The sequence below is a fragment of the Cherax quadricarinatus genome, chromosome 46 (assembly GCF_038502225.1).
Source record: "Cherax quadricarinatus isolate ZL_2023a chromosome 46, ASM3850222v1, whole genome shotgun sequence".
NCBI classification, from domain to species: domain Eukaryota; kingdom Metazoa; phylum Arthropoda; class Malacostraca; order Decapoda; family Parastacidae; genus Cherax; species Cherax quadricarinatus.
Genome location: NC_091337.1, coordinates 26,513,692 through 26,534,914, shown reverse-complemented (window position 1 = coordinate 26,534,914; position 21,223 = coordinate 26,513,692). Strand labels below are relative to the sequence as shown.

Genomic DNA, 21,223 nt, shown 5'->3' with positions numbered 1-21,223 from the left:
TCCCCGGAATAACCTCCAGGTAACCTCCAGGTAACCGACACCATAGAACGTAACACTGGAAACTACAAAATTTCAAAAACATTGGCATACATGATACTTAAGCACCACCAGCCCAACAACACAGGAGTCATATGGTTTCATCGTCAACCCATCCTCATCCCAACATGACATTCTTCAGGTCACCATGCGTCACTCACACATCACTCTCCGCCTATATATATAATGTCTTTCTATCTCTGTATGTTAGAAGTGATCAAGGTCCCAGGACCGAAACGTTTTCTAATAAATGTGTCATAGTGTGTCCTTACGTATATTATATATATATATATATATATATATATATATATATATATATATATATATATATATATATATATATATATATATATATATATATATATATATATATATATATATAATGATGTCAACGACATCATTAAGAGAACCCTTGCTACAGCTGGATGCCCTGCCGAGAGGGAGCCACGATCACTTGCAGCAAACAATACCCACAACCCAGCAAACCGCCCCGATGGGATCACCATCTATCCTTGGAAGAATGGCAAGCTCTTAGCATGGGATTATACCTGTGTGTCCACACTGGCTGACACCTATATCCTTCACAGTGTGGGGCGACAGGGAGGAGCTGCTGACCACAGGGAGGAGTACAAGATCAGCAAGTACAGGGACATTAGCCAACAGTATCAATTTGTCCCAGTGGGATCAGAGACCTTGGGATCATAGGGAAAAAATGCCACACGTTTCCTTAAAGAATTGGGTTCCAGACTCATCGACACCACCAGGGACCCAAGGGCAGCCACTTTCATGTTCCAGCGCCTCAGCGTCGCCATCCAGAGGGGAAATGCTTGCTGCATACTTGGTTCACGTCCAGCCTCGGAGGAGCTGGAGGAAATTCATCATCTTTGATACGTTGTGCCATTGTATTCATGTTTATGTTTTTTTTCTGTAAATGTATTTTGTTTATAAATAAATGTTCACATAGAATATAAATATAGGGGGTGGTAGGAGAAGAAAATATTCAAACAGCTCCGGGGAGAACCTTGAGTTTTCCCCGAGGTACGTTTATTGTCTTCTCTGAGGATGAGGGTCCCCAGTCCAGCTATAGAGGTGGTACTTCCCTATATTTATTATATATATATATATATATATATATATATATATATATATATATATATATATATATATATATATATATATATATATATATATATATATATATGTATGTATATAGGGAGGTACCACCTGTAGAACTATCCTGGGGACCCTCATCCTCAGAGAAAAGAATAAACTTGCTTCAGGGAAAACTCAAGGTTCTCCCTGAAGCTGATCGAGAATTTTCTCGTACCGCTTCCTATATTTAATATATATTTTATTTAAAGACAAAATACATTGACAAAACATTCACAAAAATACAATAGAAAGTAAAACAACCTGGATAACAACTCAGAGCTACATATCGAATACTTCGCCCAGCTCCTCGGCCAGAATGCTGCAGGCATTTCCTCTCTGGATTACAACACTGAGTCTCTGAAAGAGGAAGCTGGCCACCCTGTGGCCGTTGGTTTCTATGATGAGCTTTTCACCCAGCTCTTTGAGGAACTTTAGAGCACACTTGCCCCATGCTCCAAGGGTCTCCAACCCTATTGGCTTGAAGTTATAGCAAGGGGGAAGGTCTTCATATTTGCAGATCTTCTGGGTCTCCCCGTGGCTGGCAGCTCCACCCCCTTCAGCTACGGAGTATGGCAAGTAGGTGTCTGCTTTCCATCCTTCCAGGGTAGCATAGTGGCTCCATCAGGACGCTTTTGACTTCCGTCAGACCTCTGCACTTGGGGTTCCCGTTGAGCTGGGCAACGGGCTGTGGCGAGGCTTCTCTTCATGATGTCATTGACCTCCTTATGTCTGGCATACTTCCCTTCTTTTGTGTGACACATAAGACCATGATGTCCGAATTGATCAGCTGTTGCCCTGCCGCAAATACACCTAATTCTACGCCGTGCTAGAGAGTGCAGATTCAGGACTCTTCAGTCTATTCTCATAGGGAAGATTTCTGATACATGGGATCAACTTTTTCATCCTCCTTTGTACATTTTCCAGTGCAATTATATCCATTCTGTAATGCGGTGACCAGAACTGAGCAGCATAATCTAAATGAAGCCTAATAAAACATATATAGAGTTGAAGAACAACCTGAGGACTTATATTATTTATACTTCTTGATATGAAGCCAAGGATTCTGTTAGCTTTATTGCGAACACTAATGCATTGTTGTCTTGGTTTCAGATTACTGCTAACTAGAACTCCTAAATCCTTTTTGCAATCAGTAATATTAAGCTCTTCATTATGTAGTTTACATGCTGCACGGTTATTTTCCTGTCCAACATTTATCTTGTCCCTAATCTTACTTCTGTATACCTGCAAGAACACTGTGGGGTTAGTCTTCGAATCCCTTGCGACTTTAGCCTCATAATCCCTTTTTCCTTTTCTTATTCCTTGCGACTTTAGCCTCATAATCCCTTTTTCGTTTTCTTATTCCTTTTTTTTATATCTCTCTTTAATTGAATATATTGATTTCTTAACTGCCCATCCCCTCTTTTGATACTCCTATATATGCCTCTCTTTTGACCAATGAGGTGTTTTAATCTATTGTTTATCTATTTGGGATCATTTCTGGATGATCTAATTTCCCTACTCGGAACGAAAGTTGTCTGGGCAGCTACAACTATGCTCTGAAAAACGTCATCTTGGCAACCAACACCACCTACCTGACCCATAGTGAGGTCGCTCCACTTTAGCCCACCCAGTTAATTTCTCAGTCCCGTGAAATCTGCCAAGTGGAAGTCTGGGATGGAGACTTGATTGCAGTATTTAAGTAATTCCATGATATATTGAAACTAAGTGATTTGTGATCACTTCCCCAAGCTCATCATTCACCTCAAATTAGACTCAAGATTTCTTGTCGTATTGTTTCATTCAATTTGTCTAAAGATAAAATCTCCCATTAACACAACATTGTCATATATAGACACTATGAATTTCATCCCATAGCAGCTTACTGCACTCCCTAAATTAAGTGTGTCACTCCCTAAATTAATTTGTCACTATCCTCGAGAAACTGTAGCCAAAGAGATTTTGTGCCCGATGCTTCTAATCTTACATCTTGTCTAATACAAAAATTTAAATTATCTTTGACACACAACGCCGCTCCACCACCTTTCCTGTTACTCACGAAATCGTAATGACACGATTGCAAACAAACCATACCACGGGCGGGATTGAACCCGCGGTCAGAGAGTCTCAAAACGCGTTAGCCACTGGACCAGCTAGCCACAATAAGATTCGTCCAACTAGGTATATTTCTACACCATAGGAAGGTTATATAGGTACCACTGTGACCACTGGAGTTTTGAGACTCTCTGACCGCGGGTTCAATCCCGCCCGTGGTATGGTTTGTTTACCCTTCCTCTTGACTGTATCAGTGTGGAATAGTTTATAGCCTTGTATGTGGCATTCAGAAGGCATTTCTCAATCTTTCAGTTTGAGCCAGGTCTTCGTTATAACAATAATATCTATATTACCTGCACTTGCAAGTAAACTTAGCTATCTTATTTCTTAGACTCCTGCTATTTGTATAGTAAACCTTAAGGGAGCTAGTCATTCTCTGCCCTCTACTGTCTCTCTTTGTTTGTTGATCAAATGCTTTACCATTACTAGCAATATTATTTTGAATAATGTCTATTAAACATATCCTTGAGGAATCCTGGTAATATCTGCTGTTTTCAACCCTTGTACTGAAGCTTGATTGTTTCAGACTAACACCCATACTTCTATAATCTATCAATTTTAAGTCCTAGACAAGTCATCAATGATCCCCCTCAATCAAGTTGGTTAATGCAACCAGTCCAGCCCGTGAGTGATGTACCCCATCCCTTGCACACATATCAAGTTCACCATAAAATTTGCCCCAGTTATCAACGAATGGGATTGCAAATATCTTACAGTACCTGTCTAGCCAGCAATTTATACCAGTTGCCCTAGACATCCATTCATTGCCCACTTCCCTTCTAGGCAAGATGCTACATATGATTAGGACCCCTCCCTTAGACCTGACTACTTCTATGGCTGACCTGTACTTATCAAGCAGCTCTTGTCTCCTGCCCTTCCTGATGTCATTTCCCATTATCTGACTTAATATTATCCAAGCAATTGACTATGTCATCAACGACTGACCTAACTAGGTTAGGGCGTTGGTTTAAGCGGGTAGGAGAACTGAACCTGCCTCGCATGGGCCAGTAGGGCTGCTGCAGTGTTCTTATGTTATCAGAAAAATATTTCATTTCACATTCCCTAGCCCTTCTGCACGCCTATAAGCCAAATAACATCTATTATTAACATGCAATCTTTGCCAGTAGAGTACCTGCATGAATTTATGATAAACAGACAACGCCATTTTCAAAATGGCAGCCATAACTTGCCCCGACGAGTCTGGTGATGTCCCAGTATCCAGATATGTTCACAGTGTTCGTGCTTTTGCCACTAAGATCTTAAATATTGTTATATTATCTTAAAATTCTCCTATACTTTGAACAGCAGCTTATTCAAAGAGAAATAACAGTCCCTGTTTTCTAAGTCTTACATTTTCTAAGACTTAGTGTCATGCAACCCAAATGTGCACCGTGAACTTTCTAGGCGAATAAAACTGTCGCAGCTTTAAAAATTATTCTTTTTTTATGCCTCAACTACCTCAAAATAAGATATTCACTTGTCATTTTGCAATTTTATGTTACCTAGTACCATTAACATGACTTGGCCTTAACTTTGTCTGTGTAGAAAGTATAAACATGACGTAGAAACATTTAGGAAGAAAATATAAACTTGAAATAGGAAGAAAATATAAACTTGAAATAGAAACATTTAGGAAGAAAATATAAACTTGAAATAGAAACACTTAGGAAGAAAAGCTTCAACTTAAAATAATCATTTGTTAGCTATATAAAATTTCATTTCCTTTTTTTATTTTTATTTTTTTTTTTTGGGGGGGGGGGTAAGTGTAATACGTACTTGTAAGTTTTGTTGCAGACGCGACTACCGAAGACCGCTGGCGGGTACAGTCTCAGGGACTCTGAAATATAATAAAATTAACATTAACGAAGTTCAAGGAAGACTTAAAAACCATCCACATATTTTTAATAACTCACTTTCATTTTAATATAGCAAAGGGATTGATCAAGAGTTTTATTATCTGTAAATAACACTTTTTGATCATTAACTTGACCTTCCATTAACTTGACCTTCCATACGACACAATTGGTGTTGCCTCTGATTACACAGGTCAAATTCGGCACTAATGATGTGTCTGCAGTTACATTAATTTAGAATAATTGTGTCTATTCTTTTGTGTTTTCTAGATAGATGAATTCTTTTTTTATTTTATTTAAAACATACAATACAGTAAATAAATAAAAGTGTACAGTATCGGATCATACACAGTCAATATAAATTCTTCATTATCTAAACACACTGTATGTTTTACTTCTCCCTTACACAAAATTTCCCTCATCACCTGTACAGTTCATCCCTGAACACTTATGCTAAATACAAGTTTATACAATGTTAGACTTGACAACAATCAAAAACAATGTAATATTCAGCAATATGTCTAATATATACACTTCACTCAACTTATAGATGTATTATGCCATTAAACATAATTCCATTAAAACAATATGAAACTGTGTAATTAATACAAAATAAAAACAATCCTCTTACTCCTTCCCATCTGCTAATTACAATATACACACTGAATAACTGCAATCAGTAAAAACTCAAACAGTAAACCTACCCCCCTTCCTTTAACACCATTTCACCATATTGTACAACAACTCACCATCGTTCATTTAATTATCTACACTACAATAGTTAAAAAAAAAAAAAAAACTCACCACATTTAACTCTGCGCTGTCACAAACAAAAAATTCCTCATCTCCTGTACAAACTGTCCCGTTACATCGATTCCAAATAAAAATGTATACAATTTTAAACAATACATCTATCAATATGCTTTAATGGGCATTTAAATACACGTCACTCCACAGGTAGATGTATAATACCATTATACAGAAATCCCCAAACCCCTTTTCATCTGCTAATTACAAAGTACACTCATACAAGCACTTAAGTAAAATACATACATTATAACCATTATAATCCATACATTATAATAATAATTTACTTAATTGAAACTGAAGGACATAGTTTTATGACTTAAAAAAAAAGAGAAACCTTCAATAGTTAAGAATGCCAACAGACATGATAACATTCCACTTGAAAATATATACGCACTCACTTTATACGTATACCCATATATAATAAGTTGACACATAATATCACAAGATATATGATTTAAAAGTATATTTACAAGATTATCATACTTGCTCAACATAATAATATAAAAATACCTAACCGATTTGATAAGCCCCCTCGCTGCCCCGTGACCACCATGTTAGAAAATATCAACAATTAAAACTTTGCCCTATCAAAAGAGTATTCGATAAAAAATTTATGCCAGATATACACTTTTCCCCCTCCCCCTCCCCCCCTATTGCAAAGATCAATCCTATCCATCCATTACACCATTAATTCGCGCAACCTTCTCACATTCAATACCATATACGGAACTGGAAAATCTATATCCCACCTTCGTCCATACACGACCTCATTCCTACATTTTGTTTTATAAAAATGCCCTGTTAAAACCCTTATTCGCACTTCCCCCTCCACCTCCCTCATAGCCCACGATGTAGTAATATAATCCACAACTAAATACATGACCGCCCTTCTCACGCTATCACTCACTCCCTCTATATCCAAACTCAAAGCTTTCAACAACATTAACGGCCTTCCTCCTACCATATCTAAGACCCTACGACACCATAGACGTACCCTTGCGATACCCTCACAAAAATACACCACATGATATGCAGTCTCCGCTTCCCCGCACAAAACACATGTGCACTGCACAACTCTCATCTGATACAAACGTACTTTAGTGGGTAATATCCCTTGTAAAAACCTATACATAGTTTCCCGCGCCCTTCACTTTAAACGTAACTTACGAAACGCTTCCCAGATACCTGCCCAATTATATAAAGGAAAGACACTCTCCTTCTCCATCACCTCATTACCCCTCACAGTCCTTCCCAAAACTCGCACTAACACTTTTCCCGGTATGCTAACCCTCAATAAATACCTCAACATACACATACACTCCTCCAATTCCCTACCCCCCCACACACCACTGCCTCACATCATCCATAACCTCACTCACCCTTACATCCTGATCCCCACCCAACCGTATATAACTATGTTTCACATACATGCTTTTCAATCTACTACACAGGGGAATTAATCCTAATCCACCCCTCCCAAATGATGTTGTCACAACTGTCTGCTTAAGCCAATGATAACCATATCCCCAAATAAAACGCATTACCTTCTTTTGAACCAACCTTACATCATTCTTTATCAACGGGTAAACCACTGCCACATGCCACAATTTAGGATAAATGAGTGTATTTGTAACTATGACCCTCTGATGGATCGTCAGCCCACTCGACCGTATTCCCCCTAGTCTCTTTAATACTCCTTGCACAACCCTTACAGAATTGGCATCTCTAGCTTCCCGCACTTCCCGTCTGTATAATACCCCACAGACTTTAATTTGATCTACTACCTGCCAACTATACTTTTGTCCCAAGTTCCCTCCTACCCATCAACCAACCTCTAATAATTTAGACTTAACTCCGTTAAGACACATTCCTGTTGCCCTACTAAATATCTCAACGATGCAATCTACATTTCTTAATCCGTCCTCTCCCCCAACTAAAACCGTCGTATCATCAGCACACCCAACTATACCAGGAGCTCCCCGCTGCTGCATATCCACTCCTCACAAAAGTATGCTCCACCACCCACCCTTCCCCACTCATTACATCTACTAATCCGACTCCCCCTAATACATCCCGAAGGACCCCCTACACACACCCGGCTCCTCTCGGTTCCACATCCTTCCTACGGATCACACAATTCCAATCCCCCCCCAAATAATGTATGTATAGGAAGCCCTCGCATATGATAAATAAGAACATCCCTCACAAAATCTTCCTTTATGCGCCTATTGCTGTCTGCGGGCATATAAACACTTACTAAAGACACAGGAACCCCACCCCATGTACCATCCACTCTTACTTGTCTCCCATCCCCCCCTTCTTCCCAGTAAAACATTTGAAAAGGACTGGTCTCCACTATTAAAACTGCAGCACCTCCCTTGAGTTTACCTGTATACCAAGCATAAACTTTGTACCAGTCAACTAATAAATCCGGACCTAACTTAAAATTATGTTCTTATAAAAGGATGACCTGTACCCCATATCGCCTTAAAAAAGGCACTGAACATCCTCCTCTTCAATTCGGCCCTGAGGCCATTTATATTCAATGTTAAACACTTAAAAATGCTAACGGGGTCTTACCAATCGATCTCTTACAATGCGTTTCTTTACGTTTTTGATCAGTATTCTTTTCACAATGCCTGTTCCTAGTCACATCTTTCTCCTTCCCCTTACCCCCTCCCCCCTGACTTTCCTAGCCACATCCACTGTTTGTTTTTTACCCGAACATTGTGCAGGCGTAAGAATATCATCACTGTCCGAGGCAACTGCCTCCCTCATACGTGAAGCCACAACAGTGATAATTTCTTTCAGACTGCCTTCCTTGTGTATTTCAACTACAGTTTCACAAAGCCCTTGTGTTTGCCCATCCTTTCTACTCACATTGCCTCCCTCATGTACCCCTTCCTGATTCATATGTTGCTCATGCAAGCCTATATTCAGCATTCCAGCTTCAAGCTGATCATCCAAAAATTTCTGTATAACATTATTTATGGCAGCCGACACTTCACTACCCAAATCCACTTGTTCCACCTCTTCCTCCATACATATTTTCTCAACGTCCTGTGTTACCTCCGGTAAAGTAGCACACTCCTCTGGATTGTCATCCACAATCTCACTCCAAGTCCTACGTGCCCGAATATGTTCTCCTGTAGACTGGGACATCACCGCTCTTTCCTTTTCCCCTCCTGTCCCTGCTCCCTGTGTCCCGGTCGACGAACGTCGTGGACACTGTGCAGCCACATGTTCAAATGCATCACACAATCGACAGGTTCACCTTTGCACGGCATATCTGACATATACCTGAGTTTTAAAATCACTCAAAGCCACAAATGAAGGTATGGATCGCCGCAAGGAGATTTTGAGAGTGAAAGATCCCTCACGCAGTCCCGCATACGTACCATCTGACCATTGTCCAATCGTTGCTTGATGTATCACTCCATATTCCTCAAACGACGCGTTGATGTTTTCTTCATCCGCCTCAAAGGGGACATTCCGTATTTTTACCCTAGTATAGTACTTAGACACATCCCTCATTCTCACTTCCAAACCAGGGTTAACCGTCATGCACACATCCTGGTACTGATCCACCATCTTGTCATACGTCACAGTCGTCACGAATTTCACGAATATTCTCGTTGAGCTGTTTAATGCAATGCCGTACAGATCTTCATTGTTGATTCCATATGTATCTCATAAGATAGCAGGCAGTAGAACAGATGCATTTGTGTTATACACCGCACCTTTCAGCACTTCTATGCACACAGTGTTGACACGTCTCCTGACAGCCTGCGCCATCTTGAGAAAATCTCGCGGTGCTACCAACAGACAGAAGCACAACAGCCAACGTCCGCTCTCCACCAAGGGTGTGTGATGAATGCAGGAGCTAAGGTGCAGCACAACCTCCCGGCCCGAAAGCGAAGAGGTCAATGATAGATGAAATGGATAGTTCAGTGTGTGCATGTAGTCAATACCTGTCATTTTCCATTTGTGGTACCATGCTCTGCTCTGTATATGCTTTTAACACTACATTATTTAATGAAATATATTTTCTTACTATAATTGAAAACAACTCCTTTAGGCAATTGGTCAAAAGAGCTCAATATTAGTCATATATAAGTTGAAGTACTGCCAGGTGGGCGCCTGAGATTATAGAACAATTTATAATCACCGAACAAACTCTTAGTGAACCCACGCAATGTTGACATTGTTACGTAATTATGTTATTAATTTCAATATTATTGTATAGAATTAGGTTATTCTTATGGTTATTATTATAAATTATTTTATTTATATTTTATTTGAAACGATGCACAAAATACATATACTGGTCAAAACGAATAGCATATAATGTATATATATATATATATATATATATATATATATATATATATATATATATATATATATATATATATATATATAAATATATATATATATATATATATATATATATATATATATATATATATATATATATATATATATATATATATATATATATATATATATATATATATATATATCTGGCACGCTGATAGAGAGAGGCTGTGGGCATCCCGCTCTGTGATTTTGGCACAATATCGTCGAATCAAGAACACTTACCAGGATTATCATCAACAGGCTGGTGTGTGAATATCTGCTGGTCGTGTTGGAAAGAGCCAGAAGACTCCGCATTTTGTCTCTTCCTTCAGAATCAAGAAAAGTTCTGTGTATGTGAATTCAGTGAGGGAACATACTTGTCACCTATGGGTAGGAGAGGTCGGTGAGGGGAGGCCTCATGGAGGAGGAGGAGGCGGAGGTTGAGGGGTAAAACTGCCCCCCCCTTCCCAAACAGGCGCGCATACACCGTGTGCTCGTGTTACAACAATGGAGTGTTTGTTCACCTTGTGCATGGTGTATAGAGTCTATAGTGTACAGTGCATAGTATGTGCATGGCATGCGCATAGCATGTGTAGTATATAACAGTGTGTCATTGATAGTGGGGGCTGTGCACAGAGCATAGTGGTGTATAGTAACAGGTGCACAGAGCATTGTGGTGTATAGTGACTTGTCCTGGGAGGGAGTGAGTGCCCTACTCCGCCTCATCACACATCTTCCACTCCTCCCTTTCCTCCACAGCCCACCACAAGGACAGGAGACCCCTCTCCTCCCCCTACCACCACCATGAACCACATGCGGTATGTGCCATGCGCCATCTTCCCTTCAGCCTGGGCTTACCACATAGTCTGAGGTATGGCAGATGATGAAGCCAGCCAGCCGCAAAGCCAGGGAAACAATGCACCAAACAATGAAAGAAGAGGCACATGTCAGGTGTGTGGAGAGTTTCAAGAACGCAACAGGGATGGCCGCATTCGTGCACACAATGGGTGTGCAGGATCACATATGCCCCCAGCAGAGAGCAGCCCACAGCCTCCACAGGCAGATAACAATTCCAATGGCAACCTCGTCACTTGCGATAACCTTCTGTTGGCATTCAAATCCACTGCTAGCAGTACACTATCCCACATCCCTAAAGCGGCTCGCCCATATGCAACAGGGAAATTCACAGACCTTCTTAAGTGGGTGAATGGAGGTTCCACCAACTTAGAAGCCCGAGGCACCATCCAAGCATGGCGCAACCTACTCTTGTTCGGCAATGTCTGTCTTGCAGTTCCTGAAAGACGAGGCAAACTGCTAACCACGTCAGTTATCAAGGCAGTTCGCAACAACCCAAGAACGGACAACTGTGTCCCTCTGCCCCATCATCGCAGGAATCAAAGAGGTAGACCCAAGAAAAGTCCCACTGAAAATTAGAAAATTTGCGCACAGGTTAGCAAAAAAATCGAAGAAGGTAACACAGTGGGAGCAATAAGAATAATTACAAGTGATGACACTGTAGCCCCCAAGGATGAGACCATGGTCCAAGCACTAAGAGACAAGCATCCAACCAGGGACACCATAGCCATCAACGACAACCCTGAGGAAGACCTCATCATTGAACAATTAATTTTGCCAGAATCGGAAGTCTATAAGGCGATCGTGTCATTTCCAGCAGGATCTGCAGGAGGTTACACTGGAATTCGACCTCAGCACCTCTAAGAGATGGTAAATCCAGTACTCGGTGAATCTGCATCAATTCTTCTCACCGAGTTAACAACTTTCGTCAACAATTGCCTGGCTGGGCGAATCCCAGAAGAAATTAAACCTTTCTTTTTTGGAGCCTCACTATGTGCTTTGAAGAAGAGGGATGGGGGAATCAGACCCATTGCGGTTGGAAACACCCTTCGCCGTCTCGTTGCCAAAGCAGCAGTGAGAAACATTCGACTAGAAGCTGCCACTTTACTCCAGCCACACCAACTGGGCTTTGGGGTCTCTCAAGGCAGTGAAGCTGCAGCTCATGCCGCAAGGGCCTACATCAGGGACCTACCAGAAGACAAGGCCATAGTCAAACTTGATTTTAGAAATGCCTTTAATATGGTGAAGAGAGATGCTGTTTTGCCAGCTGTTTGGGATCAGTTCCCCAGTCTTTTTCCCTTCATTTCAGCCTGCTACAGCAAACCCTCAATTCTTTTGTTTGGAGAACATGAAATTCAATCATCAGAGGGTGTTCAGCAGGGTGACCCACTCGCTCCACTTCTCTTCTGCTTGGCAGTAGGAGAACTAATTTCCAGCCTATGCAGTGAGCTCAATATCTGGTACCTGGATGACGGCACTCTGGCAGGTACTGAAGAGTCCCTGGTGGGGGACCTACAACTGGTGAAAACACAGGGAGAAGACTTTGGACTCATCCTCAATCCCTCCAAGTGTGAAATCATCACAGTGAACCAGGAAATAATCAATGCTGTGCGAAGAATCCTCCTGGAAGTCTCAACTACCACTCTGTCCAACAGTACCCTCTTGGGGGCACCCCTGGGTCACCAGGTCATCGACACTGTCCTCAGGGACAAATTGAATGACCTGATGAGAATGGAGGAGAGAATAAGCGATCTTGATGCCCATGATGCTCTGTATCTCCTCACAAGGTGTCTCACTGTGCCAAGACTCACTTACTTCTTGAGGTGTGCACCCTCTTTTGACAACCCAACACTCGATGAATATGACGCACACCTGAGATCAACTTTTAAAAAGGCACTAAACCTGCCACTAGAGGATGAGCAATGGGATCAGGCAACCTTCCCAGTGCGACTGGGAGGTATAGGGGTGCGTAAAGCAACGCATGTTGCTTTACCTGCTTTTCTGTCTTCGTGTTTGGCTTCAGGTGCATTAGCCAAGAAGATGGTACCCGAATGCTTGAGAGACATGGTAGGAGCTCAAGACCCCAGGTTTACTGAAGCAGCGATTCGGTGGGACACCCTTACAGACTCCTCCAGTAGACCAGCTCCTCCCAAACAGCACAAACAGTCCCACTGGGATAAACCGATCATGGAAAAAATCGCCAACACAATGCTCTCCAATGCTTCAGGAAAGGACAAAGCTCGTCTCCTGGCAGTGAAGGCACCACACTCAGGAGATTTCCTGTTAGCTGTTCCCAATTCCTCCCTGGGCACCCGTTTCGACCCACAGGCCATTCGGATTGGTGTTGCTCTTCGCCTAGCCGCCCCCATCCTCACTGAACTTAGGTGTATTTGCGGCAGGGCGACAGCTGATCAATTCGGACTTCATGGTCTTGTGTGTCACACAGCAGAAAGGAAGTATGCCAGACATGAGGAGGTCAATGACATCATAAAGAGATGCCTCGCCACAGCCCGTTGCCCAGCTCAACGGGAACCCCAAGTACAGAGGTCTGATGGAAGTCAAAAGAGTCCTGATGGAGCCAGTATGCCACCTTGGAAGGATGAAAAGCAGATTGCCTGGGACTACACCTGTGCTGCCACATTGGCAGACACCTACTTGCCATACTCCGTAGTGGAAGGGGGTGGAGCTGCCAGCCACAGGGAGACCCAGAAGATCCGAAAATATGAAGACCTTCCCCCATGCTATAACTTCATTCTAAAAGGGTCGGAGACCCTTGGAGCATGGGGCAAGTGTGCTCTAAAGTTCCTCAAAGAGCTGGGTGAAAAGCTCATCATAGAAACCAAGGACCACAGGGTGACCAGCTTTCTCTTTTAGAGACTCAGTGTTGCGATCCAGAGAGGAAATGCCTGCAGCATTCTGGGCACACGGCCCACTGCAGGGGAGCTGGACGAAGTATTCGAGATGTAGCTCTGAGTTACCTATGTTGTTTTGCTTTCTGTTGTATTTTTGTGAATGTTTGGCCAATGTATTTTTGTCTTTTAATAAAACATACTTGAAATATAGGGGGTGGTAGGAGAAAATTCTCAAACAGCTTCAGGAAAAACCTTGAGTTTTCCCTGAAGCAAATTTATTCTTTTCTCTGAGGATGAGGGTCCCTATGACAGTTCAAGAGGTGGTACCTTAATATATATATATATATATATATATATATATATATATATATATATATATATATATATATATATATATATATATATATATATATATATATATATATATATATATATATATATATATATATATATATATATATATATATATATATATATATATATATATATATATATATATATATATATATATATATATATATATATACATATAAATATATATATATATAATATAGGTATAAACGAATAATATGATGGTACTATGATACCGGTTATGACCTAGAATCTCCACTCCAACAAATACATACTTTATATATAACGGCGCTAACAACACAACCCTAAAAATAGAGCCCACACCCTACCTCACCCTACCTCACCCTACCTCACCCTACCACACCCTACCTCATCCTACCTCACCCTACCTCACCCTTCCTCATCCTACCTCACCCTACCTCACCCTACCTCATCTTACCTCATTCTACCTAATCCTACCTCACCCTACCTCACCCTACCTCACCCTACCTCATCCTACCTCATCCTACCTCATCCTACATCACCCTACCTCACCCTACCTCATCCTGCCTCACCCTAAATCATCCTACCCACCCTACCTCACCCTACCTCACCCTACCTCATCCTACCTCACCCTACCTCATCCTACCTCACCCTACCTCATCCTACCTCACCCTACCTCACCCTACCTCACCCTAACTCACCCTTCCTCATCCTACCTCATCCTGCCTCACCCTACATAATCCTACCTCACCCTACCTCACCCTACCTCACTCTACCTCACCCTACTTCATCCTACCTCACCCTACCTAATCCTACCTCACCCTACCTCATCCTTCCTCACCCTACCTCACTCTACCTCATCCTACCTCACCCTACCTCATCCTACCTCATCTGTAGACAGCCTGTACTGTCTGCACAGACAGCCCATGCTGTCCGCCAGCTTAGTTCATATTTCGCGCCACTCAGGTGCTGCCCTCTGTAACCAGGCCTCTAGGTAGGCACGCCTTCCTGCGTCTGGACAGATACTGCAACACAGGAGACATCGCTGCGGCTGAGCTGTGACGTAAAAGGGTACAGTCTCCTCTGGAACAGTGAAGCAGTCATCATAGGAGTCGCTGCAGGTTTCACTCAACCTGGGGCACAACATGCTGGTGCCCTCGAGTGAGGCGTCGACAAAACTCGGCAACTGGGCATGACTTCTGGCAAGCGACTCAGGAGGACACTGCTCATCCTCTAGTGACAGGTTCAGTGCCGTCTTAAAAGTTGATCTCAGGTGTGCGTCTTATTCATCGAGTGTTAGGTTGTCAAAAGAGGGTGCACACCTCAAGAAGTAAGTGAGTCTTGGCATAGTGAGACACCTTGTGAGGAGATACAGAGCATCATGGGCATCAAGATCGCTTATTCTCTCCTCCATTCTCATCAGGTCATTCAATTTGTCCCTGAGGACAGTGTCGATGGCCTGGTGACCCAGCGGTGCCCCCAAGAGGGTACTGTTGGACAGAGTGGTAGTTGAGACTTCCAGGAGGATTCTTCGCACAGCACTGATTATTTCCTGGTTCACTGTGATGATTTCACACTTGGAGGGATTGAGGAAGAGTCCCAAGTCTTCTCCCTGTGTTTTCACCAGTTGTAGGTCCCCCAACAGGGACTCTTCAGTACCTGCCAGAGTGCCGTCATCCAGGTACCAGATATTGAGCTCACTGCATAGGCTGGAAATTAGTTCTCCTACTGCCAAGCAGAAGAGAAGTGGAGTGCGTGGGTCACCCTGCTGAACACCCTCTGATGATTCAATTTCATGTTCTCCAAACAAAAGAATTGAGGGTTTGCTGTAGCAGGCTGAAATGAAGGGAAAAAGACTGGGGAACCAATCCTGAACAGCTGGCAAAACAGCATCTCTCTTCACCATATTAAAGGCATCTCTAAAATCAAGTTTGACTATGGCCTTGTCTTCTGGTAGGTCCCTGATGTAGGCCCTTGCGGCATGAGCTGCAGCTTCACTGCCTTGAGAGACCCCAAAGCCCAGTTGGTGTGGCTGGAGTAAAGTGGCAGCTTCTAGGCGAATGTTTCTCACTGCTGCTTTGGCAACGAGACGGCGAAGGGTGTTTCCAACCGCAATGGGTCTGATTCCCCCATCCCTCTTCTTCAAAGCACATAGTGAGGCTCCAAAAAAGAAAGATTTAATTTCTTCTGGGATTCGCCCAGCCAGGCAATTGTTGACGAAAGTTGTTAACTCGGTGAGAAGAATTGATGCAGATTTACCGAGTACTGGATTTACCATCTCTTTGAGGTGCTGAGGTCGAATTCCAGTGTAACCTCCTGCAGATCCTGTTGGAAATGACACGATCGCCTTATAGACTTCCGATTCTGGCAAAATTAATTGTTCAATGATGGGGTCTTCCTCAGGGTTGTCGTTGATGGCTATGGTGTCCCTGGTTGGATGCTTGTCTCTTAGTGCTTGGGCCGTGGTCTCATCCTTGGGGGCTACAGTGTCATCACTTGTAATTATTCTTATTGCTCCCACTGTGTTACCTTCTTCGATTTTTTTGCTAACCTGTGCGCACATTTTCTCATTTTCAGTGGGACTTTTCTTGGGTCTACCTCTTTGATTCTTGCGATGATGGGGCAGAGGGACACAGTTGTCCGTTCTTGGGTAGTTGCGCACTGCCTTGATAACTGACGTGGTTAGCAGTTTGCCTCGTCTTTCAGGAACTGCAAGACAGACATTGCCGAACAAGAGTAGGTTGCACCATGCTTAGATGGTGCCTCGGGCTTCTAAGTTGGTGGAACCTCCATTCACCCGCTTAAGAAGGTCTGTGAATTTCCCTGCTGCATATGGGCGAGCCGCTTTAGGGATGTGGGATAGTGTACTGCTAGCAGTGGATTTGAATGCCAACAGAAGGTTATCACAAGTGACGAGGTTGCCATTGGAATTGGTATCTGCCTGTGGAGGCTGTGGGCTGCTCTCTGCTGGGGGCATATGTGATCCTGCACACCCATTGTATGCACGAATGCGGCCATCCCTGTTGCTTGCTCGAAACTCTCCACACACCTGACATATGCCTCTTCTTTCATTGTTTGGTGCATTGTTTCCCTGGCTTTGTGGCTGGCTGGCTTCATCATCTGCCATACCTCAGACTATGTGGTAAGCCCAGGCTGAAGGTAAAATGGCGCATGGCACATACCGCATGTGGTTCATGGTGGTGGTAGGGGGAGGAGAGGGGTCTCCTGTCCTTGTGGTGGGCTGTGGAGGAAAGGGAGGAGTGGAAGATGTGTGATGAGGCGGAGTAGGGCACTCACTCCCTCCCAGGACAAGTCACTATACAAAACAATGCTCTGTGCACCTGTTACTATACACCACTATGCTCTGTGCACAGCCCCCACTATCAACGACACACTGTTATATACTACACATGCTATGCGCATGCCATGCACATACTATGCACTGTACACTATAGACTCTATACACTATGCACAAGGTGAACAAACACTCCATTGTTGTAACACGAGCACACGGTGTATGCGCGCCTGTTTGGGAAGGGGGGGCAGTTTTATCCCTCAACCTCCGCCTCCTCCTCCTCCATGAGGCCTCCCCTCACCGACCTCTCCTACCCATAGGTGACCGTTATGTTCCCTCACTGAATTCACATACACAGAACTTTTCTTGATTCTGAAGGAAGAGACGAAATGTAGAGTCTTCTGGCCCTTTCCAACACGACCAGCAGATATTCACACACCAGCCTGTTGATGATAATCCTGGTAGGTGTTCTTGATTCGACGATATTGTGCCAAAATCACAGAGCGGGATGCCCACAGCCTCTCTCTATCAGCGTGCCAGATATATATCTATATATATATACATATATATATATATATATATATATATATATATATATATATATATATATATATATATATATATATATATATATATATATATATATATATATATATATATATATATATACATTATATAATTATATACTATTCGTTTTGACCAGTATATGTATTTTGTGCATCCTTTCAAATAAAATATAAATAAAATAATTTATAATAATAACTGTAAGAATAACCTAATTCTATACAATAATATTGAAATTAATAACATAATTACATAACAATGTCAACATTGCGTGGGTTCACTAAGAGTTTGTTCGGTGATTATAAATTGTTCTATAATCTCAGGCGCCCACCTGGCAGTACTTCAACTTATATATGACTAATATTGAGATCTTGTGACCAATTGCCTAAAGGAGTTGTTTTCAATTATAGTAAGAAAATATATTTCATTAAATAATGTAGTGTTAAAAGCATATACAGAGCAGAGCATGGTACCACAAATGGAAAATGACAGGTATTGACTACATGCACACACTGAACTATCCATTTCATCTATCATTGACCTCTTCGCTTTCGGGCCGGGAGGTTGTGCTGCACCTTAGCTCCTGCATTCGTCACACACCCTTAGTGGAGAGCGGACGTTGGCTGTTGTGCTTCTGTCTGTTGGTAGCACTGCAAGATTTTCTCAAGATGGCGCAGGCTGTCAGGAGACGTCTCAACACTGTGTGCATAGAAGTGCTGAAAGGTACGGTGTATAACACAAATGCATCTGTTCTACTGCCTGCTATCTTACGAGATACATATGGAATCAACAATGAAGATCTGTATGGCATTGCATTAAACAGCTCAACGAGAATATTCGTGAAATTCGTGACGACTGTGACGTATGACAAGATGGTGGATCAGTACCAGGATGTGTGCATGACGGTTAACCCTGGTTTGGAAGTGAGAATGAGGGACGTGTCTAAGTACTATACTAGGGTAAAAATACGGAATGTCCCCTTTGAGGCGGATGAAGAAGACATCAACGCGTCGTTTGAGGAATATGGAGTGATACATCAAGCAACGATTGGACAATGGTCAGATGGTACGTATGGGGGACTGCGTGAGGGATCTTTCACTCTCAAAATCTCCATGCGGCGATCCATACCTTCATTCGTGGCTTTGAGTGATTTTAAAACTCAGGTATATATCACATATGCCGTGCAAAGGAGAACCTGTCGATTGTGTGGTGCATTTGACCATGTGGCTGCACAGTGTCCACGACGTTCGTCGACCGGGACACAGGGAGCAGGGACAGGAGGGGAAAAGGAAAGAGCGGTGATGTCCCAGTCTACAGGAGAACATATTCGGGCACGTAGGACTTGGAGTGAAGTTGTGGATGACAATCCAGAGGAGCGTGCTACGTTACCGGAGGTAACACAGGACGTTGAGAAAATATGTATGGAGTAAGAGGTGGAACAAGTGGATTTGGGTAGTGAAGTGTCGGCTGCCATAAATAATGTTATACAGAAATTTTTGGATGACCAGCATGAAGATGGAATGCTGAATATAGGCTTGCATGAGCAACATATGAATCAGGAAGGGGTACATGAGGGAGGCAATGTGAGTAGGAGGGATGGGCAAACACAAGGGCTTTGTGAAACTGTAGTTGAAATACACAAGGAAGGCAGTCCGAAAGAAATGATCACTGTTGCGGCTTCACGTATGAGGGAGGCAGTTGCCTCGGACAGTGATGATATTCTTACGCCTGCACAATGTTCGGGTAAAAAACAAACAGTGGATGTGGCTAGGAAAGTCAGGGGCGAGGGGGTAAGGGGAAGGAGAAAGATGTGACTAGGAACGGGCATAGTGAAAAGAATACTGATCAAAAACGTAAAGAAACGCATGGTAAGAGATCGATTGGTAAGACCCCGTTAGCATTTTTAAGTGTTTAACATTGAATATAAATGGCCTCAGGGCCGAAGTGAAGAGGAGGATGTTCAGTGCCTTTTTTAAGGCGATATGGGGTACAGGTCATCCTTTTATAAGAACATAATTTTAAGTTAGGTCGGGATTTATTAGTTGACGGGTACAAAGTTTATGCTGGGTATACAGGTAAACTCAAGGGAGGTGCTGCAGTTTTAATAGTGGAGACCAGTCCTTTTCAAATGTTACACTGGGAAGAAGGGGGGGATGGGAGACTAGTATGAGTGGATGGTACATGGGGTGGGGTTCCTGTGTCTTTAGTAAGTGTTTATATGCCTGCAGACAGCAATAGGCGCATAAAGGAAGATTTTGTGAGGGATGTTCTTATTTATCATATGCGAGGGCTTCCTATACATACATTATTTGTGGGGGGATTGGAATTGTGTGATCCGTAGGAAGGATGTGGAGCCGAGAGGAGCCGGGTGTGTGTTGGGGGTCCTTCGGGATGTATTAGGGGGATTCGGATTAGTAGATGTAATGAGTGGGGAAGGGTGGGTGGTGGAGCATACTTTTGTGAGGAGTGGATATGCAGCACGTTTCGATCGCATTTATGTCTCTCCTGGGATATAAGTTAATAATATCGAAACTCTAAATGCAGTATTCTCGGATCATAAAGGGGTGATTGTGGACGTGGGTTGGGGTGAGTTGCCGAAACGTTTTATGAGATATTGGAAGCTGAATGTGAGCTTGTTAGAGTATATGGAAGGTGGACTTAGTTTTGCGGAATGGTGGAGAAATGAATGGAATAAAGGCAAGCTGGGAGGTGATATATTACTGTGGCAGGAGCAATGTGCTAAACCAGGAATCCGTAGTTTTTATATGAGGAAAGGAAGGGAGGTTGGACAATGGAAATATGGATTTCAAAGGTATTTGGAGGGACAGTTAAAACAGTGTTATGTAGATAGTAATGGAGTTTATCCAGTATCGGAGACTGAAGGTATGAAGACCCAATTGTTGGAGATGCAGAATGCAAGGTTTGATGGTGAAAGATTAAGGGGTGGGTTGAGGATGTTTTATGGGGTGATAAACCATCAGCTTGCATTCTGCGGCGATTAA

The 21,223-nt window shown here is 42.6% G+C and overlaps 1 protein-coding gene across 1 annotated transcript in view; it reads right to left on the bottom strand.

The window, feature by feature from the left end:
• The window catches only part of LOC138851045 (cytochrome P450 9e2-like), a 48,010-nt gene that overhangs the window by 1,092 nt on the left and 25,695 nt on the right, over positions 1-21,223 (bottom strand). The window contains exon 3 of the mRNA XM_070094410.1: positions 5,077-5,137. Within this exon, the coding sequence (XP_069950511.1) occupies positions 5,077-5,137 (61 nt within the window). The remainder of the gene's footprint in view (positions 1-5,076; positions 5,138-21,223) is intronic.